We start from the raw sequence: 26,465 nt of genomic DNA, 5'->3' as shown, positions 1-26,465 counted from the left end.
TGTTATGTGGCATGTTAGTTTTTATTTGTCGTTATTTACGTAAAAATGATACGCCAAAAAATAAAAAATAATACTAATTTCGTACTCACTCCACATCCTATGTATTCACATTTGTTTTTCAGTGATTTATTAAAGAATGTACCGGTATTTAAAAGACTAATAATTTAGAAACATGTTACATAAATCATCCTTGTGCCAAAAGAGAATGCTCCCTGGACCAAACTGTCGTATTTTGCAGTGGTCGTCAGTACTCGCTGAAATGGGTAATAATAATGTAATAAAATAATGTTGTACGTAGCATTTAGAAACATGTTACATAAATCATCCTTGTGCCATAAGAGAATGCTCCCTGGACCAAATTATCGTATTTTGCAGTGGTCGTCAGTACTCGCTGAAATGGGTAATAATATAATATAATTGTTTTGCACGTAGCAAGTGGGGCTGCAAGCCCTGATGATGATCCTACGTGTAGCACATGATGTAAAAAGCGGGGTATCGGGGCTACAAGCCTTGATGATGATCCGACTTGTAGCACATGATGTAAAAAGCAGGGTATCGGGGCTCCAAGCCCCGATGATGATCCGATGTGTAGCACATGATGTAAAAAGAGGGGTATCGGGGCTGCAAGCCCCGATGATGATCCGACGTGTAACACATGACGTAGAAAGCGGGGTATCGGGGCTGCAAGCCCCGATGATGATCTGACATGTAGCACATGATGAAAAAAGCGGGGTATCGGGGCTGCAAGCCCCGATGATGATCTGACGTGTAGCACATGATGAAAAAAGCGGGGTATCGGGGCTGCAAGCCCCGATGATGATCCGACATGTAGCACATGATGAAAAAAGCGGGGTATCGGGGCTGCAAGCCCCGATGATGATCTGACTTGTAGCACATGATGAAAAAAGCGGGGTGTCGGGGCTGCAAGCCCCGATGATGATCCGACATGTAGCACATGATGAAAAAAGAGGGGTAGCAGCCCCGATGATGATCTGACTTGTAGCACATGATGAAAAAAAGCGGGGTGTTGGGCACTTAAAAGTGCCTTTTCGAAAGCATGGTGATGCGCATTTGACAAACGCAGTGTACGTACTTTCTAATAATCCCTTTTTATTTTTCGTTATTTACGTAAAAATGATGCGCCAAAAAATAATAATAATTTCGTACTCACTCCACTTCCTATATTTACATTTGTTTTTCAGTGATTTATTAAAGAATGTACCGGTATTTAAAAGACTAATAATTTAGAAACATGTTACATAAATCATCCTTGTGCCAAAAGACAATGCTTCCTGGACCAAATTATCGTATTTTGCAGTGGTCGTCAGTGCTCGCTGAAATGGGTAATAATATAATATAATTATGTTGTACGTAGCAAGATCGATTATTCAATTGATAGGATATTTTATGAGGTTGTCATGACTGAGATATCTATTGTCAATTGCTTTTATTTGTCAGAAGGCCTTGACTGACGGGTATATAAGGACCAGCGCTCTTAGGGGTGGAGGTCGGGGTTTGGGATGGCTCACAAGTAACAAGGGAGAGAGACACCTAGTATTTTAAAGATTTATATCGTTCACTAGATGAGTTGATTCAACTAACCTGGAAATAATGTGAATCGTTCAGCGACGACTCCTTGTAAATAACCTAAAATAAAATTAAAAAATATAATTTTTTACCATTTCGGAAAATGAATTGTAAACTTTTGAATTCATCAGTTTTCACGAGAGAGATGCTTGGAAAATTAAACAGTCCGTATGTTCCTATTAATCGGGATTGTCCCTTTTGATGAGGGTATAAAAGTTTGTCCCTTTATTTATTTATTTATTTATTTATTTATTTATTTTTTAGAAAATTGCCTTTTGTCCCAATTTTTAATGGCAAAATGTAAAAATATGAGAATTTTATTTCTTTTATTGCTAAACTATTAACTAGTTGTGACAGTCAGTCAGTGAAGAGGTTTTGGATATCTGTATATGCATTTTACGATGCTGTAGTTGAATATTTAACTTCTTTGTATGACAAATTTTAACTTTTCCACATTTTCATGGATGTTGCTAAAAGAACCACCAAATTGGTCAGTAGTTGAAAATTCTGTTAAATGGTTAAAAGATAAATATATTTTTGTAGATGATAGTTCATTATTAATGAAATAATTCATATCAAGTCATTTGTGCAAAATAAAATTGAAACTGACAGGGAACACTGGGATGACCTAATAGCTCATGAGAAAAATGCCATTATTTTTTTATTACTTGAAATATTGACGAGCAGTTCTGTAAATTCCTAAACAAAGCACAATATTTCTTCTTACTCCCAGCACACATTGCCAATATAGAGAAAGTTTTTAGTCTTCACAGTGGATGGATGAGAAAAACAGGTACAGTGCTAGAAACATTGTTTTGTTTACTTATTGCAGGAAGTTTAGTTGCAGTGATTTTTATACGGTAGCTATTTACTTGATAAATCTGACTTACTGAATGCAATAGGGACTTCATACAAGTATGACTGATGTAATAAACCTCTTTCATGAAATATTAGTACAATCTACATGCTTTGCAACATTTTTTTTTTTGTTCATTGCGTAATAGCTAGCCTATAGGCTTATGCAATGCATATAGTACAATGTTATTCATTATATTATACTGTATTATTGTAAAATTATTTGTTAATTCTATAATATATGTTCTAAAATAAATTTCTGCAAGATTTTTTGAAGGAGGCTAACAAACAGGTTTTCCACTTTTAACTGATGCAATTATTGTCACTCTATTCATAACAAACTTTTATGGTAGGCTAATTTGACTTGGAAGAGCTCCAGAATTCCTCGGTAATGTATTTGAGTCTTTGTTGCACGTTCAGAAAAGAGATGCATAATGATGTAAATTACAGAAGAATGACATTAAATTTACAGAATAAATGTTGAGGGGTTCGCTTATGTGCTTCCTTTGTGCTTTGTGCCCATACGAGTACAAACATAACCTAACTTCATTGTCATGGTAATCTGAAGACTGGAGATTTATTTTTAAAACGGAACTTACAAATTCTTTTCTCATAATTCAGTGATTAAGCATTAAATAAATGTATCGTAGAAATTTAAGATAAGCTTGTACACGAGTCTGAGAACATGTGTTAAGATCATAATACATATGATAAAAGCAAGGTCAATTCTATTAGTGCCCTTGAATGCTATAAATGAATTGAAGAGATTAGAGATATGAGAGTTATAAAAAGAAACTGTCACACTTCAGAAGGATCTTGCGTGCATTCGAGATAAGTCTTATTTTATATGACTTGTAGTTGCTGTTGAGAGAGTGCGTGTAATTAAACATGAATTCTCACGAACATGAAACTCCTCTACACATATGTACGCCTTTGCAATATAGCAAAGTATTCTCCAAGCTGTTACCAGACACGCCTGCTGTGTACATGAAGATGGAAAATTGCCAACCCTCTGGATCATTCAAGATCAGGGGCGTTGGTAGATTGGCACAAAAGGTAATTTTTGTAATATCTTTTAGTCTTTGTAATTGGAATTTTAAAGAATCATATGTTCACTGTTTAGACTAGGTACTAGTACTGCGTGATTTTTTCGGCACCAGTGAAAACTATTAGGAAAAGCTTCATCATTATTATCATATAAAGAAGGTGATAATGCCATAATAATCAATTATTAGTAGGCATTATAAACTTTCTTTAGCTGATGTGTTGTTTGTAGCTGTATAGGCCATTAGTTATCTCGTGAAACCAAATGCATTCATGCTCCGTAACTCACAGTAAGAACCTTATGGAGGGGGTAAGTGAGCTAGTTAGCTGGTAGTCGAAGCGTAGCAAGGGAGGAAAGCTTCCCAGTCCACTTTTTCCTTCTCACGCGCAAATATGTTTCACGAGATATCGAATCCCCTCACCAAGTTTGCTTGTTTCAGATCAGATATCTCTGTAGAACAATGTCTTGATTAAGACTGCAACAGATGATGTTACTTTCGTGACATCTCAGAGACCTGTGGTGGTCGAAGTCGAAAACAATAGAAAATATGAAATTGAGTCAGTAATCAATGAACTACAGTATATTTAGGCTGGAGAATGAATGAGCCATTGAAATAAAAATTAACAATTCTTCAACGTTTTTGTGCCAGAAATTTAAATAAAATATTGATATCTGAAATAAATATTTTTTTTTTTGCTAAAATAGTGAACTATTCCTCTCTCTCTCTCACTGTTACTAGAGCTCAAGTTGCTGACCAATTATGAAGCTATTAGTGTATGGTTAAATTATTTAAGTAAACCATCTTCTCTTTAAATTTTATCACTTGATAATTAAATAAATCATGAGTAGCCTATTACAAAACTCAAATTAGATGTATTTTGTGTGCCACCCTTTAGACCTAATTGCCTGGTTTCGCTTTATTGTGCGTGCTAGCAGTGAGGGATTTCTACATATATTTTTTTAATTTCATAATTACTATTTGAAATATTTTGGTTAAAGTGTGTCATTACATATAGGCCTGCCCAGAGTTGGGGACTATAAGTGTTACAAGTAACATGATTACTAGTTTAACAGTTGCTTTTTGAAAGTAATGCTCGGTAATGGTATTATTATTTAAATAACGTAACGGTAACTGTAACTGTACTGGTAGCAAATTTACTTTGATCATTAACAAAATAACGAAAATATCGTTGGTTCTATTTTTGTCGCCATATAATTTGTTTATTAATTTGAAGACTTTTCCTTGTCCTTCAAAACATGTAGTGACTAATGAAATACATAAGTACTGAGTAGCGAATGAGGAAACTTCTATTACCAATGCATAGCTAGCTACATCAAGATCGCCATGCTCATTTGGCTGGGCTGTGGTAAGAGGCGAATTCATTTATTGTTCACTTTGTTTGCTCAGGAAAGAGCTTATCCAGAAAGCATTTGAGGTATTTAAATACTATTTTTTTGTATTTAATTTCAGTCGAAAGAGAGAGGTTGTCAGAGAATTATCGTCTCTTCTGGTGGTAATGCCGGTATTGCTGCTTCACATGCTGCCCAAGCTTTGAATATTCCCTGTACTGTGTACATGCCACAGACAGCACCTCCAGCTGCTAGAAGACTTATAAAAAGCAATGGAGCAGAAATCAAGGTATGACTCTTATTCCTTATTCAAGAAATTTTAGTACTTTAAGAGTTGGCTAGTTTGCCCAGATTAATACATCTTAATCTAGATTGCATGAAGCATTTATTATTTTAGTTATAATAATCTGGCAAGAGGAGTAAATTAAATTTTCCAAAGAGTGAATTTTCACCCCGACTCTGCTCATAAATATGCCATTGATTAAAACTATTGGTTTTGGTTGTTTTATTGGGATAGAACCTACAGTATGTAGTATTTAGATAAATTAGTATCTAAAAGAAATTAAGGGGATGGATAGGTGAAAACAGTGAAACATCTAAAAAAAAAAATTAAAATTTCGTTGATTGTTCCAAAATATAGTTTAATGATTCACCTTTCATAATCTGTAGTTTGTTCACCTCTGTGTCATCTAAGCCTCAACATATGGAGCATATTGTTTTGAGATGAATGCATATTGTGTTGTGCATGTTATTATTTATCGGTCATTTTCTCAAGTTTCTGATTTTCAGCACATTTTAGACTTCAGAACACTCTAATGAATACAGTTTCTTTTTTTTTTTTTCCCAAATAGTCTGAAATTTTGCACGAAAGTTCATAAAGATGTTATAAATAAACTGACATATCCTTTTTGTTGTCCTAATTGAAATATTGTGACCATCATTTGTTGAAGTTGTAATAGTTTAAAAAACTGAAAATAAGAAACTAAAAAGTTAAATATTTTGTTTGCTCAAAACTTGCTTTCTAAATACAAAAATCATACGTCAGTTTCCTTATTCATGTATTTGGAATGGAGTAAAATTCGATGGTGTTTGGGTAAATGGAAATAATTCATAAAAATAAGTTTTGAGATAAATTAAAATTAAACCTCAGACCTTTATTTATTTATTTATTTATTTTTTCGTTGTTGGTAACTCTGTAGCATCTATTAGATGCTTTATGGTTGTGCTAACAGATGGAATTACTTGTCAACAATGTGACGCTGAAACGTGTGTTCAGGTTACTGCCCAGCGACAGTCCTGATGTATTTTATATTTTTGATGATTGGTTAATTAATATTAACCTGGCACACTCACAATCATACAAATTTCCAGACTCTAGACACCCAAGGAATTTTTCTTCTTCAAGAAAAATTCACCGAGAGCTGAGCCCGGGAATCGAACCCGGGACCTCCTGATCTGGAAGCCAGCATGCTGACCAACAGACCATGAAGGCAGTCCGGACCTTTATTGCAAATAATTTTCTACACAAATAAAACACATCAAATACTAGTATTCTTTTGTTTTTTGCTCAGCAGCTTGTAGAATTTAACTCGTGTATTCACCTTGAGAACAAAACTCCACTTGCACAAAAAATGATTTAACCCCCTTTATCCGAACACTATTGAATTTTTATAATTAAAAATAATTTGAATTATGAAAATTATAGCAAGATTTATACTATGTTAATTAATACAATAAAAAATTAATAACTTAAAAATTACAGTAATTGAGATATTAGAATGAAAATTTGTACGATATGTGCCCATATGACCTATAATGCATAATAAAAATTTCAGTTCCATAGGACAAAATATAGAAGTTACAAATATAAGAGATCTGTCTCCTTTCACATAACTTTATTACTACCTTATTGACTAGGTTTACATGAATTGTTATTCGATATTCTGCTAGATTGGTGGAGCTGTTTATGACGCTGCAGAGAAAATAGCTCGCGAGGAAGCTAAAAAACCTGGAGTTGCATACATTAGCCCTTACGATGATCCAGAAGTCTGGTAAGAAACCATCACCTTTGTATGAAACCTGATGTCTGAGGGATTGTCGTCAACTGTAGGGATCTGTGGGTCGAGAGATGCCATTGATTTAGGGTTCTGGAAAGAAGATAAGGGCAGCAGAATTATTAAAAAATGATAGAATGATGATGGGGAAACTTAATGTAACACTACATATTGCTACTACAGGTGCTACCACTGCTCATGAAAAATTGTGCATGTTTCCATATTTCTATGCTTTTGACGTAGAATATGCTCTTCTCTGCACCGAATATGGGTTACTCTTTTCGGGATCCATGATGAAACTGGGTGATGTATTCTATGCGTCAGTGGTGTATTCCTGATACAGCACATCGTTTTTCTGTAATGTGATTACATCTTACATTTCTTTCATGACAATAAGCTTCATTTTTCTGATCATGGAATAAATTGTTTTCAGTTAATTTGAAAATTTGCGCTCTAAAGAGAAAAAGTGACTAACAAATGGCACTGATTAACTTTGTAACTTCTTTACCTGACTAGTTTCATTAGCAATGTATTAAAATTAACTGTTGATTGCATTATGTTCCAGTATTTGAAATGTTTTATTATGAGTTAGTTTCGTTACTTCGTGTAATTGTTTATTATAAAACCACTATTAATGTAAGAATCCTATTAATGATTAATTTTTCTATTTCAATTTTGATGTCCACACACTGTACCGGTACTGTGTAATGCAAAATAAATGTTGTTTATTGTTTGTTGATTTCTAATGCCAGGCATTTAACAATAAAGTCATTTGACCTCTTGCACTCCAATATTTTTCAAAGATATTGTCATGGTCAGCCACTGAAGCACAGATGATGGAAAATAAATACATTACTACTATAATCTCACTTGTGCCAAGAATTCTAAACATGTTCGTATAAACGTTACCACATGATTTGTATTTACTTTCACTTTCTTATGTGTTTGTTCCAGCTTTAATATGACAGCAATGATTAATTTTGATTATCATGTTGATTAAAACTATTGACAGAATTCTTGCTTTTTTATTTTATTTCTATACAAAGTTTATTTAACTATTTCATCTATTATCATATTTCAGGGAAGGTCATGTATCTATGATTGATGAACTTAAAGAACAACTTCCTAGCAAGCCAAGCGCCGTAGTGTGCTCTGTTGGAGGTGGGGGACTGCTCATTGGCGTTCTTCATGGTCTTCAGAAACATGGTTAGCTTCAAATGTATTCTATGAATGAAAGAATAACTGAAGAGCAAACTTTCGAAACCTGACATGTCCATTTTCAGAAAATACACTTCAGAAGCCAAAAACTTACATCTCTGCAATGAACAAAATATTTTCTATGATGAAATATTAAAGATTATTATTATTATTATTATTATTATTATTATTATTATTTATTTTTTTTTTTTGCTTTTATAATTGTATAAAATTTCACCAGAAAAAATCTTCGTTTGTTACAGAGACACATATTAGTAGTATTTTCTGAAAAAGGACATGTCAGGTTTTGAAAGTTTGCTCATATTATTGAGCTAAATTTAGGTTCGAAACAAGCCATTATATTCTAAGATACCATATCGACACTTCTTTTCACTTCTGGTTTTCGTATTGACACTTTTTTATTTCTGATTTGAATATTGACACTTTTTATTCACGAAATGTATACAGATACATTTGAAAGTACTGCTTTAGTAAAATTAAAATATTTAACAAACGTTCAGAAAATCATATTTTGCATCTGAATTGATTGTATTTAAAATTTTCGAAATATTTTGTGATTAAATTCACCTACGGTGTTCAACACATCAATTTTTTTCGTGCTACAATGCAGTCACTCTTGAAATGCTCTAGTTCAAGAGACTAGAGTAGTATGAAAAATGTAAAATCATCTTCTATGTAGCCTCTATCATAAAATATGTAATTGGAATCTGAATTCATAATAATGAAAATTATATGTAAATACTATCAAGTCCTGCATATTTCACAGGGAAATTTTATAAGGAATAATTTGAAACGACTAAAATCACATCGAAATGTGCTAATAACTATTTTATTTTCTTAATGGGTTCAGAGAAATTAATTAAGTAAAATTATAAAATGCAGAAATTGATTTGCCTTTTCTAATGTATCAACATTTTTAAAAATTAACTGTTCACTCACTAGCATTTCTTAGTGCTTTCTGGTTGTGCTATAGTTCCGTCGCTCTAATTTCCGGCACCCAATCACATTGCAGATCAGATACATTTAAACGTGTGCGTCTTGTGATTCGCTGATGATGACGTTATGCATTTCCTAAAGCTCGATAAATACTTAATATAATCGCCCGTCATTTTGGCTCTTTCGTTGGCGTTCGCAGAAAGCACACGAGGACGTTATTTGCCGCTCAATTATTTGCTGAATTACAGTGCGTTTGATTTATTATCATAGGAGCTACGACATGATAATGTTTAATGGTGTGGCAAATAGATTCCTCGTCTAATAGCTCGGCAACGAAAGAACAAAAATGGCGAACGATACTACCTACCTAGACTTTAAAGAGCCTTCACTTCCTAAGACGTAAGCAAAGAGGAGGAGTCATGCCGGGAATAACAGCTTCGCGACTATAGGATATCATATCGACACTTCTTTTCACTTCTGGTTTTCATATTGACACTTTTTTATTTCTGATTTGAATATTGACACTTTTTATTCATGAAATGTATACAGATGCGTTTGAGAGTACTGCTTCAGTAAAATTAAAATATTTAGCTGACGTTCAGAAAATCATACTTTGCATCTGAATTGAATGTATTTAAAATCTTCAAAATATTTTGTGATTAAATTCACCTACGGTGTTCAACACATCAATTTTTTTCGTACTAGAATGCAATCACTCTTGAAATGCTCTAGTTCAAGAAACTAGGGTTGTATGAAAAATGTAAAATCATCTTCTATGTAGTCTGTATCATAAAATATGTAATTGGAATCTGAATTCACAATAATGAAAATTATATGTAAATACTATCAAGTCCTGCATATTTCACAGGGAAATTTTATAAGGAATAATGTGAAACGACTAAAATCACATCAAAATGCACTAATAACTATTTTATTTTCTTAATGGGTTCAGAGGAATTAATTAAGTAAAATTATAAAATGCAGAAATTGATTTGCCTTTTCTAATGTATCAACATTTTTAAAAATTAACTGTTCACTCACTAGCATCTCTAAGTGCTTTCTGGTTGTGCTAGCTGATGCATTATTTGTCAACAATGTGACATTCAAATTTGTGTTCGGATTGCTACCCAGCTGTAGTCCTGATATATTGTATTTTTATTTCAAGCCTGGTTAATTCATAACCTCGCAAACTCGCAATCACAGTCATATTAATACAAATTTCCGGACGCAAAGAATTTTTCTTCTTCCTATAGAACTGAGCCCGAGAATCGAACCCGGTAATTTTAGACCATGGAGGCAGTCTGTTAGTACTTTATGGTTGAGCTCATTGATCAACAATGTTATTTAACGAATTTTGTTTTAATTTTAATCAGAAAGGTAAAAGTTTCTCAAGTTTTCGAATAAGTATCATGATGTTATATTACTTCTCATTGAAAGAAATAAAATCCAGGCTTGTTCCACGTTGTGAAATATTCTGTTATGTATTTCGTTGTATCTTGAGTTTTAACTGAATTGTTTTTATTTAGGTTGGGAAGATGTTCCTGTGATTGCAATGGAGACTTATGGTGCCAATTGTTTCAGCCTATCTCTGAAGGCTAAGAAAATAGTAGCGCTTGAAGAAATTACGAGGTATGTTATTGTAGATCATTTCTGACTATACATTATCCTAATGTGATTATACTCACAGATTGCAATTTATAGAATTACGGAGAGCTGAGTTCTGCAATACATGTCACAATTTATCTGTTCATGTGAGCTACGTCAGCTGATAATGGGAACAATTGATATATAGTGTGGTTGCGTCACGCTTGATCTGAAGGATGTGGGCGGAATTTTAGATCCATAATCTTCGGTGTATTGCACTCATATAACCTTCATTAGTTAATGCAGTCACAAAGTCATAATTTTATTTCACTAACCTGTGTTACAATAGTTGCTGAAAGTGGTGTCCATTAGCATTTAGACATCACTGACATCTTTTGATGAAATTTGAATTCACATGCAAAAGTTCTTCTTTCGTTATCATTCTAATTCCTGTTCTTATATTGTCTTTCAGTTGTGGGTTATTTCTATAGACTCTAATTTTAGGGTTCCCCACAAATAATAATAGAACTGTACCTCTATTTGGAGGTCGAATATCGGGAAATTTCTCTATGAATTACCTACACACATGTCGGCATGAATCTGTTTTGACATAAGTTTTGTACATAAATATTTGCTGTTGTAGAGTAACAATTAACATGGTAATTCGTGATATTCTTTTGTTATTTATCCAGCATTGCCACATGTCTAGGCGCTCGTACTGTGGCACAACATCTCTGGGATATAGTTCCAAACTTCAATATCATCTCTGAAGTTATAACAGATGCACAAGCTGCTGAAAGCTGTATAAGATTTGCAGGTTTGTATAACTTCATCAGTAAGTTAGTAACTAATCTTATATACCAGGTGTTTCAGACCACCCGTATCAGCCTTTTTTTCTCGAAAACTATATGATACTGGTTGTTCATAAAAAAATTTTGATAACCAAAACCTATGTAAAAATTGGTTGGTGGCAGTACCATTTCCCGTAACAAACCGGAAGTAGGTGTACCCGTGACAACTTCGAAATTTCAAATGAGAACATGGGTCACTAAAAGTGCCATTGGAAACTACTTTTAAAAAGAAACAACATTTACTGAAACTTTTTTTTTAACTTTTATTGTTTACTCACAATGCAACAAAAATGGTATTTTCTGAGAAATGTTGTATGTTGTTTATGTGCGTACACTCTTCATAGTAAATGTTCAAAATGTCCGCCACCCTGTGCAAAACAATGTTCTGATCTCCTCCTAACATCCGTGATTGCACGGAGACCTTCAGCACACCTGAGAGACATACAGGCTTCTGTAATTCTTTGTTTCATATCTTCTCTAGTTGTTGAATGCACCTGGTAGAACATGATTGCCTAGATTTTGCATCTACTATTATTCTAATTACTGTTTTTTTGTAGTAGGAATATACTGTTACTATCTGTGGAATTTCCCCAGAATATTATTCCAAAACTCATTACCGACTTATGACTTCTAGGTCGTAGGTCCTGCGTCACACTAATTTTATGCAGTTATAACTTTAATATCTGATTACTAGACAGCATTCGAAATTGTGCCTAAATAGTGCTTATCATGGATGAAAATTCTCAAAGAAACTAGCATGTCGCTCATGTGCACGAAATCGATGGTAGGTTCCTAGCACATAGTACTTATTTTCGTTATTCTTCTTGTTGCAGATGACGAACACGTGCTGGTCGAACCAGGATGTGGGGCTACTTTAGCAGCTGTGTATTGTGGAGTGATAGAAAAGCTGCAAAACGAAGGACGTCTTCCAGCATTGACAACGGGGCCGGTCGTCATCATAGTGTGTGGAGGAAACGGAGTCTCACTCAGTCGTCTACAGGAGTGGTCTAGAAGATTCAATATTAATATCCCTGAATGAGAAAATCAAGATTGGAAGTTACAGCAGAGATATTATTTTTGGCCAATATATGAAAGGGAGCTTGTATTATAACAAATATTGTCAAATAAAAGACATTGAATAATTCGATTATTCATAAAAATATCAACTTGCTCAATAATTTGGAAATATTGATATGGATTTTTAGGCTTTCACAGTGAATGTATCAGAAATATACACCATCCTCATAGAAACATTCCGTGATTGTAAACTGCTGTCATTTTGTAACTGTGCATATTACAAAATTCATGCCCGTGCCATTAGAAAGAACGACTCAAAGAATTCCAGTGGATGTGTAATTCTAATACTATTAGAGAGAACACGGAAATTTTCCTTGAAACAAGTAAAGAGATAGGTTTGGAGGTAAATCGCGAAAAGACAAAGTATATGATTATGTCTTGTGACCAGAACATAATACGAAATGGAAATATAAAAATTGGAAATTTATCCTTTGAAGAGGTGGAAAAACTGGAAGGTCCGGGGTTCGATCCCAGGTGGTGACAGGATTTTTTCTCGTTGTCAAACTTTCAGAACGGCCCCGAGGTTCACTCAGCCTCCTATAAAAAAATTGAGTACCGGGTCTTTCCCGGGGGTAAAAGACGGTCAGAGCGTGGTGCCGACCACACCACCTCATTCTAGTGCCGAGGTCATGGAAAGCATGGGGCTCTACCTCCATGCCCCCCAAGTGCCTTCATTGCATGTTACGGGAATACCTTTACCTTACCTATAAGAGGTGGAAAAATGCAAATATCTTGGAGCAACAGTAACAAATTTAAATGATACTCGGGAGGAAATTAAATGCGGAATAAATATGGGAAATGCCTGTTATTATTCGGTTGAGAAACTTTTGTCATCCAATCTGCTCTCAAAAAAGCTGAACGTTGGAATTTATAAAACTGTTATATTACCGGTTGTTCTGTATGGTTATGAAACTTGGACTCTCACTTTGAGAGAGGAACTGAGATTAAGAGTGTTTGAGAATAAGGTGCTTAGGAAAATATTTGTGGCTAATAAGCAAACATTCTCATGAGAGCAGATAAAAAAGTTATTTCTTTTTCTTCCACCTTGTTAATAACTTCAAAAGAAATGTGGGATCAACTTTTCTATCCCTGTGTCTTAGAAGTCTGCCGCCTGGGATTGGAACTAGTGTGAGACAGCCATCTGCAGCTGTCTGTCGATCCCATGTTATAACAAATGTCTCAATTCCAGTGGGGAATATGTTGAAAAATAGCTCAACAGTAGTTGTATCTGTTTCAATAAATTTTTCGAATGAAATTGTGTTTTCTTTCTGTAAATGGCCCCAACGACTCTCGTAATTGCGCTCGAGTGGCCAAAATTCGTAGAAGTCTGCCGCCTGGGATTGGAACTAGTGTGAGACAGCCATCTGCAGCTGTCTGTCGATCCCATGTTATAACAAATGTCTCAATTCCAGTGGGGAATATGTTGAAAAATAGCTCAACAGTAGTTGTATCTGTTTCAATAAATTTTTCGAATGAAATTGTGTTTTCTTTCTGTAAATGGCCCCAACGACTCTCGTAATTGCGCTCGAATGGCCAAAATTTGTACAAGCACTTGTTTTGACATTATTAACATGGTGAAAGAAAAAATTAACTTTTTTATCTGCCCCCATGAGAATGGAAAAGAGATGAAGTTACAGGAGAATGGAGAACGTTACACAACACAGAATTGCACGCATTGTATTCTTCACCTAACATAATTAGAAACATTAAATCCAGACGTTTGACATGGACGGGGCATGTAGCGCGTATATCGAACCCAGAAATGCATATAGAGTGTTAGTTGGAAGGCCGGAGAGGAAAAAATCTTTGGGGAGGCCAAGACGTAGATGGGAGGATAATATTAAAATGGATTTGAGGGAGGTGGGATATGATGGTAGGGACTTAATTAATCTTGCTCAGGATAGGGACCGATGACGGGCTTATGTGAGGGCGGCAATGAACCTCCAGGTTCTCTAAATGTCGTAAGTGTAATTGTAATTGTTGGTGGAAAACAATAGATGGCACCATAAGAAAAAAGAAAAAAAAGAAGACTCTGTTCCCGCTCTTTCGCTTGCCAATGTGGCATTGTTGGATAGAAACAAATTGTGTTAAATAGTGTGAATGTTTACATTTCAACTCAGTATGAATTCTGCATCATTTAGAGAGTTATTGCGAACCCACAGAACGTAATAGATGTGTATTGTACTTTATACTAATGTTTTTTTATAACTATGACGTGAATCGAAATAAACATTGACATTCAACGGTTTTGATTGGTTGCGTGCTTTGTACCGCATATCTTCTTCCGCAGAAATAGTTCTCGTAAATATAAGTTATACAATTTAAAAATATAGCCAAAATAAGCTGCATTTCAAAATACAGAAGGCAATAGAAAATATTTATTTCTTTTACTGAAAAGCAATTCAAAATAAAATGTAATTTAATTATCCTACCATTTACTTAACAAGACGCATGCGCAAGAATCGCATTTTTTTATGCAATATACGCGGCCACTTAAGTTCCGAGCGAATTTCAAAATGGGTGATAGTGGGCCAGTTATGCCTCGTATTTTAAAGCATAGAAAAGGTAAACATTGGAGAGAAAACTGTTGTTTTAAATGTGTTTAATAAGTTGTGCGAAAAATCCTAACTCTCTTATAGACGATATTGTGAGATTGACTTCAGACTTTACAGGCGTTTCTGTGACGAGTGTATACAATGCCAGGAAGGGTTATGTCTGCTGCACTCCAGGCAAGAAAAGGAAACGTGTGAGGGAAGGTTTAGATGTGACTTGTGATGGATTTGTTCGCCGTAAAGTGCACTCATTTTATTCAAATAATAAACTACCGATCTTGAAAAAGGTGTTGACATCAATAAACACTGATTCCGATTTACCTAATTTGAAGCAATCATCATTGTATAATCTCGTTAAGGTAATCGGTTTCGAATTTGTTCGAAGGAATCGTAAAAATATGATTGGTGACGGGATGATATTGTTTTGTTGCGTAGGCTTTTTTTTTTTTTTTTTTTTTCGGGACTTAACACAAGGACAGGCATTGATAATTCTCCATATTGGTAGTGATTCTGGTTTTGTGGAGTGTGGGGAACTAGTTTTTGAATAAAAAAAATGGGGATTACCACGAAGAAATGACATTAGAATCTCACAGTTTCATTGTTTCGGATAATGCCCCCAATCAGAGCGAGTTCCAAATAAATCGTGGAGGAAGATGACATTATAGCGTGGCTACGAAATACAGGCATTCATTGTGATGAGAGTTTTGTTAAAGTGAAATTAATTGAACTGGTAAAGCCATTAAAAAGTATACATTTGAAAAATGCATTGTGGACTGTATGACAGAAAGATCGGGACATCGTTGTTCGATTGCCTCAATCCCATTGAATACGTGTGAAGTCAAGTGAAGGGTTATGTTGCAAGACAAGATAACATTCAAACTGGCCGACGCGATGTTCGGAAACTTATTTGTACAGTGTTTAGGAATGTATAAAAAAAGGGGTTGAGAGTTGGCGCGTTTGTATTTAACACGTAATAACAGAGGAAAATAATATGTGGGAAGTAGAAGACATAATCGACAGTGCAGTGAAACCGTTTGTGATTAATATTGGAGGCGAATCTGACACGTCAGCTGACTCAGATGCTACATCAGCTGATTCAGAAATTGCGGGAATGGAGCCTCTTCCAGAACCTGATTAATCGAGTAAGTTTAATAACTAGTTTCTGTGGCACTTTTTCAGTATATAATAATAATAATAATAATAATAATAATAATAATAATAATAATAATAATAATAATAATAATAATAACTCTGAAATTGTTTATAATTGTGCCGCTGTTAATTCTGTGTATGGCAAGGTTGGTATGGATTCTACCAAAACAAATTCACGTGCGTGGTGAAATGGTACATCGTAGTTATAATGGAAACCGTGGTCCTCAGAATCGTCTTGTCAGTTGTCAGTAGGTGTCGCAGTACCGCAATCCTTTGCGCCTGAAATGCCGACAAATCAGCCATTGCTATTCCAGCGCGCGCTATTTGACGTATACAGTTGTAAGGAAATGAATGTAGGTTTTTTTTGTACCTATTGCATGAATGTTATTTTTTTTACTTCAAGGAGTTATTAAAATATGAAAAATCCATTACTGTATTTAATTAACCATACCGTATAGAGCATCCAGAAAAAATCAGCGTGATTGCTTTAAAATTGTAGAATTCTTTCAATTTTGAATACGGTAATTATGTAGAAATGTAATAAAAATAAAAATGTCTAATAATAACTTCGAAGTACAGGCCTACACTACAACGAAGTACCGGGTAGGATATTTAAAGAGCGTAGTCATTTAAATATGACGTCATTACTGACGTTCCAAGTGTGGTAAGGTCCAGAAACTTCCATGACACATAGATTAGAGTATGTAGATTTATTTTTTGCGGTAAAATGAAAAGGTTATTTTTGACCAAAAATGGTGAAAATTTCAGCCGTTTGTGCCCTTAAATAAACTCACTGTGTATGTAAATATAAAATATATAGGGCTATTTACTTTCAGTGGTAATAATGGATAACGCGCTAATTAGGGAGACTGGAAACAGTTGATAAAGTTTTCACTTAAAATAAAAATAGACATGGGCTTATTTCACATTAAAATCAAGAGGTTTAATAAATTACATTTTTATTCATAATATACGTCGGCCTGTAACATTTTAAAATTATATTAAATTTAGGAAATTGGCTTGTAGATGCCTCATGTTTTGTCAGCTTCTTGACGTTGTTCGGTGCGGGGATGGGTATGTCTGGATTTGACGTGCCTCTCAAGATCTCTGCGTCGTACGAGAATCTTACCACAAAGATCGCACCTGGAACATGACATTTTATATTATTTTTTGTTAGAAAGCAATTAATATTGAAGTAGGCCTATGAAAAATTTAGAGCCAGGACAGAATAAATAGTGATTCTAACTATGGAGGAAAGCAAAGAAAGAAAAGAACAGGTCTAAGAAGGAAAGGAATAGAGTAAAGATACATAGAAACGAATAAGAATAAAAAGAGAAACAGGAAGAAGATAACAAGAATAAATCAGAGATGAAAAGAATAGGAAAGGAAACACGACATGATGAAGAACATAAGAAAGGAGAATAAGAAAAAAGAGAAATGAGCAAGAAGAAATGGCAGAGAAGAAAAATGAAAAGTGAAGGAAAAGAGAAAAACTGAAAATCGAAGGGAGAGGAAGGGATAAAGAAGAGGAGGAGAGAGGAAGGAAAAGAAGCTGAAAGAATGCGAAAGGAGAAGAAAGAGAAATAGACAAGGAAACAAATTTCTGTCTTATAGAAAGATAATAAGCTTAAAACAAAATAAAATCTGTTTATAAACAGTTTTAATGAACACTAGAACTGAGTTTTTGGTCAAAATGGCAAAAATATACATTTTAGTTTTTTTTTTACAAAATGTTTATTTTATACATTTGTTTAACATTTTGTCATATATTTAGCCCCGCCCACCATTTAAAGGTGTGGTGGCCATTTTAAAAATGCTACGCGTAGTTTTAAACCTACCATATCCACCAAAAATTGCGTTTCCTCAAAACTGTGTTTTTCTCCAATAAAAAGTTCCCTAGCGACATCCATTTGCTTCGATTTATATGAAACTTAACAAGCATACTGTAGGTACTCATTTGTTTATTTTTGTTGCCATAGTGAAGATGACGTAATATCAGTTCTCATTATACTTTCTATGCGTTGTATACATACCTAACGTAACCAATAAATTCTTAGAAAAAACTGCTTGCTTATTTTTTAAATAATTTTTTTAATTATTTCCATTTACACATTTATTTATGTGTATTGATTTATTATTTATGTTTATATAGTGATTAATTAATTTATTGTTGTTAGTTATTTGCTAACCACTTATTTATTTACTTGTTAATTTAAATATTATGTTGTTTTAATTTTATAAATTAATTTATTATTCACGTACTGTTTTAAAATAGAATATTTATGCGATTGACATTCGAGAAATCTGATTAAACTTTCTTTTAATGCGGTGACGTCATTAACTACATTATGATGACTGAAATTATGACGTGTTTAAAACAAAATAATGAAGTCATTATTATTATTCGTACAGAAATGGGGGTGATTAATAAATGCGATAGTATAATGACAGTAATATTTGATTTAACATACTGTAATTTTCTAAGTACTTAACTGTGGTATTGATTTACAAATTAATCCTATTCTCTGTAATGACACATTATTATTCATTATAATAATTTCAAACAACTCATTGGCGTCATATTAATGTGTAAATCGTTTCGACTATCATTTGCATTGTTGTCTGGAGACTAGGCCTCATGGAATGAGGAAACGATTATGAAGTTGATAACGGGAAGGCTCCGCCTTGTTAAATTTAAATGCAGGGAGTATAAGGACAGAAATTAAAAGAAATATCAAACTTTATTTCAAATCTCAGACATCCTTACAATAACAATCACGAACAGCATAAACGTTTCACGCAATTACAGAAATTTCATGAATTCCTTGCGACTTTTTATTCTACTGGGTGTTCATTTCAAAATGTGTCATGACGTCACTGTTGTTGGGTCACCGATTTGAAGCGAGTTTCAGCTTATATGTCAGGGAAGTTGCCTATTATTTAAGGCGTTCTTCAATCTGAACTTAAGAGCGTGTACGGTATAACTTGAACGTCGTAGCAACAGATGGCGGTCTGTACGGTCTACGTGCTACCATAACCTCTTTCGAACTGTGTTTTGCGCTGGCAAGTCATACGCAGGGTATTTGTTATCATCGGTTGCGTACGGTAACATTCCACAACACAAATCAAATGCTCCGTGTCCATGTTGACCGTCGAAGTTAATGTCAACAAATACGTAAGTAATCGTCTTAACCCTCTCCCCATATCCCGACAGTACGTATTTCCAAACAGTTCACATTCCTGCCACTACCGGCGTTACCGTAGGTATCGGTACGTACTCTTCAGAATGAACGCCGTACTTGCTAGGCAACTTCTCTGCCTCATAGGTTATACACCTCTGCGGAAGTGTAGGAAGATTGAATTCTCTAGGCTCATCGGCTAGCCACATGACGGCATACAGCGAGCCATGACACACTTTGAACTGAACACCCAGTATACTCATGTAAGTGACATGTTTGTTTATTTTTATTGTTATTTACACATTATTTATTTACTCATTTATCAATTTTTAACTTATTTTAATTTAATGCATATATTTGATCAATTTATTCATTTATTATTTTATTGTTTATTTTTATCTGTTATTCCCACAATTTGCAAACTCGAAGTTAACACAGCATGTCACATAGGGGTTTCCTCGCTACGTCACTCACTTGTAAGGCGTATCTCCCTCCGCATGCAGTCTCACGTGCTTGTTGAGGTTGCTGGGATCCCCAAACGGACGAAGACAGTACTTGCACTTGAGTGGCTTGTAACCGGTGTGCGTCCTGTACACATACATTTCTTATTACAGACTTACAGGAAAAAATTAACATTTTATCGTTTTGTAAATTGCACTGCCATTTTGATTTGGTCCCTATCCTGAGCAAGATTAATGAAGTCCCTAGCATCATATTCCATCTCTATCAAATCCATTTTAAAATTATCCTCCCATCTACGTCTCGGCCTCCCCAAAGGTCTTTTTGCCTCAGGTCTCTCAACTAACACTCCATACACATTTCGCCCATACGTGCTACATGCCCTGCCCATCTCAAACGTCTAGATTTAATGTTCATAATTATGTTAGGAGAAGAATACAATGCGTGCATTCTGCGTTGTGTAACTTTCTCCATTCTCCTGTAACTTCATCCCTCTTAGCTCTAAATTCTTAGCACCTTATTCTCGAATACCCTTAACCTCTGTTCTTTTCTCAAAGTAAGAGTCAAAGTTTCACAATCATACAGAACAACCAGTGGTACTCCAACTTGGGGGTTGGGCGAAGATCTAACAACCCATCAGAGTAAAAAAAGAGCTTGTTACGAAACCCCAATATAAGCCTCGGAATGAAAATAATTAACTGAATAAATGTTTGTCCCATCTGTAGTAAATACTGTGGTGTTGAAGCAACAGTTGCCCATTTAAATGTTTATATATAATAAAAACTAGCAACGGTTCAGGAAGTCAAACAGTTGTAAATCTAGTTAAAATATAGTCGTATTGAAATGTTCTGAACAAAATGATTAAATAACAATACGACAGCGCAATGGATTTTTGGAATTCCTTACATCAATTTTTGCGGAGATTCCTGACAAGTGAAGGAGTTGAATTCTCTTCAGATGTGATACAACCAATGGAAACTATGTGCCAGATTGCTTATAAAGATGATGATAATAATAATAATAATAATAATGATAATGATTTTCCTCAGTCACAAAGGCAAATTGCCGGATTGAAAATTTACATGCCATGTTCCATCACCACCTCAATCACCAGTATCATAAACATTAATAAAAAGTCTAAAAAATCAGTTACATGAACACAAGCCATTTATAGCACGACAATAGAAACAGGAACTCAACAATAGTAAAAATGGGCTACTGATATACCCCCGGATCCTAAACACGCAATATAACCACGGACGTTAAAGCGTGTATAAATAAATCTTAATAATAATAATAATAACAATAATAATAATAATAATAATAATAATAATGTGTACCTGATATGTATTTTGAGCCCATATTTCCTAGAGTAAATCTTGCCGCAGTAGATACAGAGATGTCCTTGCTTCGACCGTCCTAGGTTGCTGACAAGGGTCTCCATTTCTGCAGCATGGTGGAATTCTGAGCCCGATGTCTCGGTTCGTTGTTGTGGCTGCTGCTGGAAACTTGACGGCAGAACGTTTGGCTTGTAGCTCACTCCTGGCAACAGGCGTGAGTTTGGACTCAAAAGTCCCGAAACTGAAGACGACTTGTTCGCACTCAAGTTCACTGCACTTATATTAGCCGATGGATGGAACACAAAATGAGGTTGAGAAATTAGTGGCGGTCTTAGACTGGACAGAATATTCATAGGCGATGTTCTGATGCTGTCGTACTTCGTTTTCGAAGTGTCTGCGTGTGGAGAATTCTGGTATTTATTCCAGTAGGGTTTGAAAGCAGAGCCTTGTACACTCAGGGGCTCAGAAACTGGTCGTGGTGCCCGTTTTTGCTGCGGAAGAGTGGAAGGATTTTCACTTCCGGGAGCAGAGGATGAAGTTACTATATTAGGCGCTTGAAGCCTAGCAGTAATAGTGGATTGATGTGTTATTGGTTCATTTGTAAGGCTTTTCTTGTCTTCTTTTGTAACCAAATCTAACTTGAATTCAAACGTAGAAGTTCCACAGGAGATAGCACTGGGTAAAGGTACTGGAGCACTGACTGGTCTATGTTGCTCTCCTGCACTATTATTATTGTCTTGTTTTATTGAGAGATGGCGCGTCAGTCGTTTCCATAAATGAGATCTACCCAGTCGATCGCAGTCTAACGCTAAGTGAATTTTAAGTGGATTTGGTGTCTCGAAGTGATGTCCGCATAGATGACAGACGTACTTCTTTTCACCTGAAATTATAATTTAATCGTATTTAGGGCCTACTGTTAGAAATACATGACAAAGACACTGATAGTATAATTATTTTTATATAAAATATGCAATGGTATTTGTATTCGCAGGCGAATATCCATGAAATATCTTTCTCAAACTGAAGATTGGAAAGTGACTTAACTAATGTAGTTTAAGGGGAGATATAAAAAAATTCAATTTTTAAAATTCTATTTGTATTGTATTCTCTGTTGTTTAAAGATTAGGTTACAAAAATTTTATTTTGGAATTCTCTCAAGAAGTGCCCCCTAAAATAATTATTAAATGTCATGATGCCACTTCACCCTTCTTTACACTTAATTTTCCGAAAGTGATCAAAATTCAATTGTTTAATTTTATTTGTATAGTATTCTCTGATGTTTATAGATTAACTTACAAAAAATTTATTTCGAAATTCCGTCAGGAAGTGCCCTAAAATAATCATTAAATGTCATGGTATCACGCCACTCTTCTTTTCAATTCAAAATTTTACACTTATTTTTCGAAAGCCTTAGAAACTCCATTCTTTAATTTTATTTTTATTTTATTGTCTGATATTTAAATATCAGGTTACCAAAATTTTATTTTCAAAATTCCGTCAGAAGTGCCCCAAAATAATTATTAAATACCATGATGCCACGCCACTCATTTTATAAGCCTAAGATTTACGCTTCATTTTCGGAAAACGATAAAAAATTAGATTGCTTAATTTTTTTAAAATTTTAATCCCTGATATTTCAAGATTAGACTGCTAATATTTGGATTTCGAAATTCCATCAGAAAGCGACTCAAAATAATGATTAAATGCTATGGTGCCACGCCACTCCTCATTATAATCCTAAATTTGCGTATAATTTTCCGAATGTTAGCCCTACTTTTTTTTTTTTTTTTTTTTTTTTTTTAAGAATGCACCTATAACTTAGAAACTAACTGATGGATTCTGCTGAAATTTTGTACACTTACTTTGTATATGCTTTATTTTAATGTCAGATAGATCTTCATAGCTGGTATATAGCTATTTTCAATGGGCAAAAAACAAGGAAAAATAAATTTTAGAATAGTACATTATGCAACGAGCCTATAATGATAGTAATTAAGAAGCGAATATGGATGTTTATGAAACGAGCGCAAGCGAGTTTCATAATTTTCATACGAGCTTCTTAATTACCATTATAGGCGAGTTTCATACGACTTTTTATGCTCGACCATATTTCCAACTTGAAATTATTCATTTTATTTGTATCTAACTGACCTTGAGCAATACCTCGTAAATTGTGAGGTGTGCGCAGACGCGAAAGTATTGATTTTTTCCGAGGAACAGATGTCCACATTGACCTTGATAGTCTATAAGAACCTACTGAGTAAACTAAATATTAACTTTGATATAACATTGAAATTAAATTAGACATTGAAAAACGAGATGACAAATTGCATTTATTTGAATATTATTTACAATTAACGCTAATTATTGTAGTAACAGAACATAACCTTCTGCGACAGTATTGGATTTCCAACCTCAGTGACTTTTCGCTAATTCTCTTTCGATTGCATATCCGAGAATAATCGATACTTGCGGTTTTATAACGGTACAAAGCTGACTTGTCATTGGCTGAACAGTTGTAAGCTGACTTGTCATTGGCTGAACACCTGTACTTTAATGAGGAGGTGTACTTTAATGACATGCATTAAAAGACTGCTACCAGGTGTATAATTACTACATTTCGGCATGGTCGAGCATAAAAGTATTTAAAACATCATTTAAGCTAACCGAAGTATGATAGAAAAAATTCTGATAAGCAGTTACGTGATTACATAATTATGAAGTAATGATTTAATTTATTTATCTTCATTTGTTTTCGTAAAAATGGTACACGAGTAAAATAAAACTTACTAAAATACTTTAAGCCATTCTTGCCCAAAATACTTATTAAATTTTCGTGAAAATTGTCACACATGCTTCACATGTTATTATATGCATCGTATAATCAAATTTCATAACGCTATGACATAAACTAAGAGAGTTATAGACATTTTTAGCAATTTATTGCACTTTCATTGACGTCTCCCCTTAAGATTCTACTATAAACTACAAAGATAATCATAATAAAGTTTCCTATGTTACTAAGCAGTGTTTTTGTGTAGTTGAACTGGAAAGTGATTACATAATTTTGTAGACTATTTATACACTTATTCCATCGTGGCACAAGCTTGAAGATTCCAGTAGCGGCCGGTGATCCAAATCCTCGGTGAGGCCAGATGCAACTAGTTTAAGTGCCTCCGATAGAAAATGTTTATTTATGATATTAATTATTATTGTTGTTACATTATTAATATAATTATTACTGTATTATTATTATTATTATTATTAGTCTATTATTATTACTAGTAATAAAAAATAATAATTTCACTCACCAAATAAGCTGTTATGCTGCGAGTTTCAGTGATTGTTTCAGTATGATGAAGCAACCCATATTATGTGTTGAAATTTCCCTTTCTTTCTTTTCAACAGAGAAGTTTATTTTGCACCACATTACCACTTAACCATTCATGTTGCCCATACCAGGATGCAATAGAAACTCGCGTTTTAAGATTATCTGTCAGAAAAATTGTCAGCGATGTCATAGGTATCTCGGTCGGCTCTCTCTTTATTTAAAACTTCCTTTCTTTCAATATTATTTCTTCTCGAAAAAGGACACTCTAACAATGAATTAAGTACACCAACATTATTTCTGGCATTTGTTTCTGTTTATATTTTCCCAAAATGCATAACAACATTGACCCAGATTCACTACACGAAGTACAATAGTACAACACCCTCGCTTAAGTCATAAACTAAGACATAAGATGAGAGAATAGTGTGGGTCTCTGCCTGCCAAAGAGCTGGAATGTTTGTTATTTATGGCCTATTTGGGAAGACAAGTCACCCTATTCCCACCCCACTCTACCCTTGAGGCCGGCCCATGGTTGAGAGGAGTGAAACTTGACCAGGCCAGACGAATTGTGCCTCAGTTACAACGTTTAAAGCGCAACGTCAAAAGCCCGCGAAGACAAACCAAAATCCAGAAGCAGACCCGGCACGAGCAATCCTGGCCTCATGAACAAATTTTACTGCAAAACAGGTCTATATACATCACAAGCCAGACCCGGCACGAGCGATCCTGGCCTCATGAACAAATGTTACTGCAAAACAGGTCTATATACATCACAAGCCAAACCCGGCACGAGCGATCCTGGCATCGGGAACAAATTTTACCGCAAAACAGGTCTATCTACATCACAAAGTTTTCAAATGCTTCTACAGCGATATATGCTTCATTCAAATAACTAATACATTACATAAAAACAAAATTTGATTTCAGTTAAGCCAAGTGACTGAGGCCCGGCCTCACTTGCCTCAGTCAATCAGCCGCCACTGGAAGATTCTCTCTCTGTAGAGATTAGATTCTTCATGTTCCAACAAATCTTGGACAGCATCCTAAACAGTTGCATTATCCAGAAAGCGCCTTCCTCGAAGATATTTCTTTAGTTATTCAAAAACATGAAAATCGGATGGGGCTAAATCTGGACTGTAAGGACGATGCTTTATAATGTTCCAGTGAACGGACTGTAAAAGTTCCCATGTTCGCTGTACAATGTGAGTTCTGTCTTATTGAATGAGATGTTTATAACGATGATGATAGACTGGTGATGATAGTGCTTGTCATACCTTGTATGTTGAGTGGCGTCAGGAAGGGCACAGCCAGAGCTGCTAGCAGCTGTTCAGAGAACCATATTCTGAGCTCTTCGCCGCTCCTGACAGCCTTCACGGCCTGGAGGAGCACGGTGTTGCAGGCGTCTCCCCTGCGCAGCATTACGTTGCAGCTGTGGCAGTCGTCCGCCAGCCTTCCCTGCAGCAGCCACCGGGCGCCGCGCCCCACGGGGCTCAGCCTGCCCTCATCCGACACGCGGACCATTAGCTGCAACATCACGCCGTGTCACGTGTCTGATTCCATGTTTGAAGCAAGTGGGAAATGTGCGATTGTTTTCTAACTCCGAACACCTCGCTCGAATTCTGGGTCACATACATTGGAACCTGAAGATATGAGGCGAGTGAAGTTGGGGACACTTCCTTACTTATGGCTTTTAAGGAACCCGGAGGTTCATTGCGCCCTCACATAAGCCCGCCATTGGTCTCCGTCCTGAGCAAGATTAAACCAGTCCCTACCATCATATCCTACCTCCCTCAAATCCATTTTAATATTATCCTCCCCCATCTATGTTTCGGGTTCCTAAAATAAATAAATAAATAAGTAAATAAATAAATAGATAGATAGATAGATAGATAGAT

At 35.0% G+C, this 26,465-nt stretch overlaps 2 protein-coding genes across 2 annotated transcripts; one reads left to right on the top strand and one right to left on the bottom strand.

Moving 5' to 3' along the window:
• Nucleotides 1-2,630: 2,630 nt before the first annotated feature.
• On the top strand, nucleotides 2,631-12,642 carry LOC138704660 (L-serine dehydratase/L-threonine deaminase-like). The gene is made up of 7 exons (XM_069832771.1): nucleotides 2,631-3,498; nucleotides 4,959-5,126; nucleotides 6,788-6,888; nucleotides 7,973-8,097; nucleotides 10,572-10,674; nucleotides 11,322-11,446; nucleotides 12,314-12,642. Exons 1-7 carry the CDS (start codon nucleotides 3,331-3,333, stop codon nucleotides 12,517-12,519), a joined length of 996 nt encoding a protein of 331 aa, XP_069688872.1. The 5' UTR covers nucleotides 2,631-3,330; the 3' UTR covers nucleotides 12,520-12,642.
• A 4,636-nt stretch (nucleotides 12,643-17,278) lies between these two features.
• Prdm13 (PR/SET domain 13) lies at nucleotides 17,279-26,104 on the bottom strand. The gene is made up of 4 exons (XM_069832772.1): nucleotides 25,845-26,104; nucleotides 21,240-22,119; nucleotides 19,915-20,028; nucleotides 17,279-17,404 (listed from the first exon to the last, which is right to left on the bottom strand). The coding sequence occupies exons 1-4, from the start codon at nucleotides 26,101-26,103 to the stop codon at nucleotides 17,293-17,295; spliced, it is 1,365 nt and encodes a 454-aa protein (XP_069688873.1). The 5' UTR covers nucleotide 26,104; the 3' UTR covers nucleotides 17,279-17,292.
• Nucleotides 26,105-26,465: the final 361 nt, after the last annotated feature.

The sequence above is a fragment of the Periplaneta americana genome, chromosome 8 (genome assembly GCF_040183065.1).
Source record: "Periplaneta americana isolate PAMFEO1 chromosome 8, P.americana_PAMFEO1_priV1, whole genome shotgun sequence".
NCBI lineage: Eukaryota > Metazoa > Arthropoda > Insecta > Blattodea > Blattidae > Periplaneta > Periplaneta americana.
The sequence above is the reverse complement of the archived record's forward strand: the minus strand, read 5'-3'. Positions and strand labels throughout refer to the sequence as shown.

Bases quoted from the DNA above. Each gene is read 5' to 3' on its own strand.
- LOC138704660 (XM_069832771.1), top strand. From the start codon at position 3,331: ATGAATTCTCACGAACATGAAACTCCTCTACACATATGTACGCCTTTG. The intron at 5,127-6,787 runs GTATGACTCTTA...ATATTCTGCTAG, and splicing joins GCAATGGAGCAGAAATCAAG to ATTGGTGGAGCTGTTTATGA. The intron at 6,889-7,972 runs GTAAGAAACCAT...ATCATATTTCAG, and splicing joins TACGATGATCCAGAAGTCTG to GGAAGGTCATGTATCTATGA.
- Prdm13 (XM_069832772.1), bottom strand. From the start codon at position 26,103: ATGTTGCAGCTAATGGTCCGCGTGTCGGATGAGGGCAGGCTGAGCCCC. The intron at 22,120-25,844 runs GTATGACAAGCA...TTATAATTTCAG, and splicing joins GACGCCACTCAACATACAAG to GTGAAAAGAAGTACGTCTGT. The intron at 20,029-21,239 runs GTACACATTATT...GTATGTGTACAG, and splicing joins GGGCTCAAAATACATATCAG to GACGCACACCGGTTACAAGC.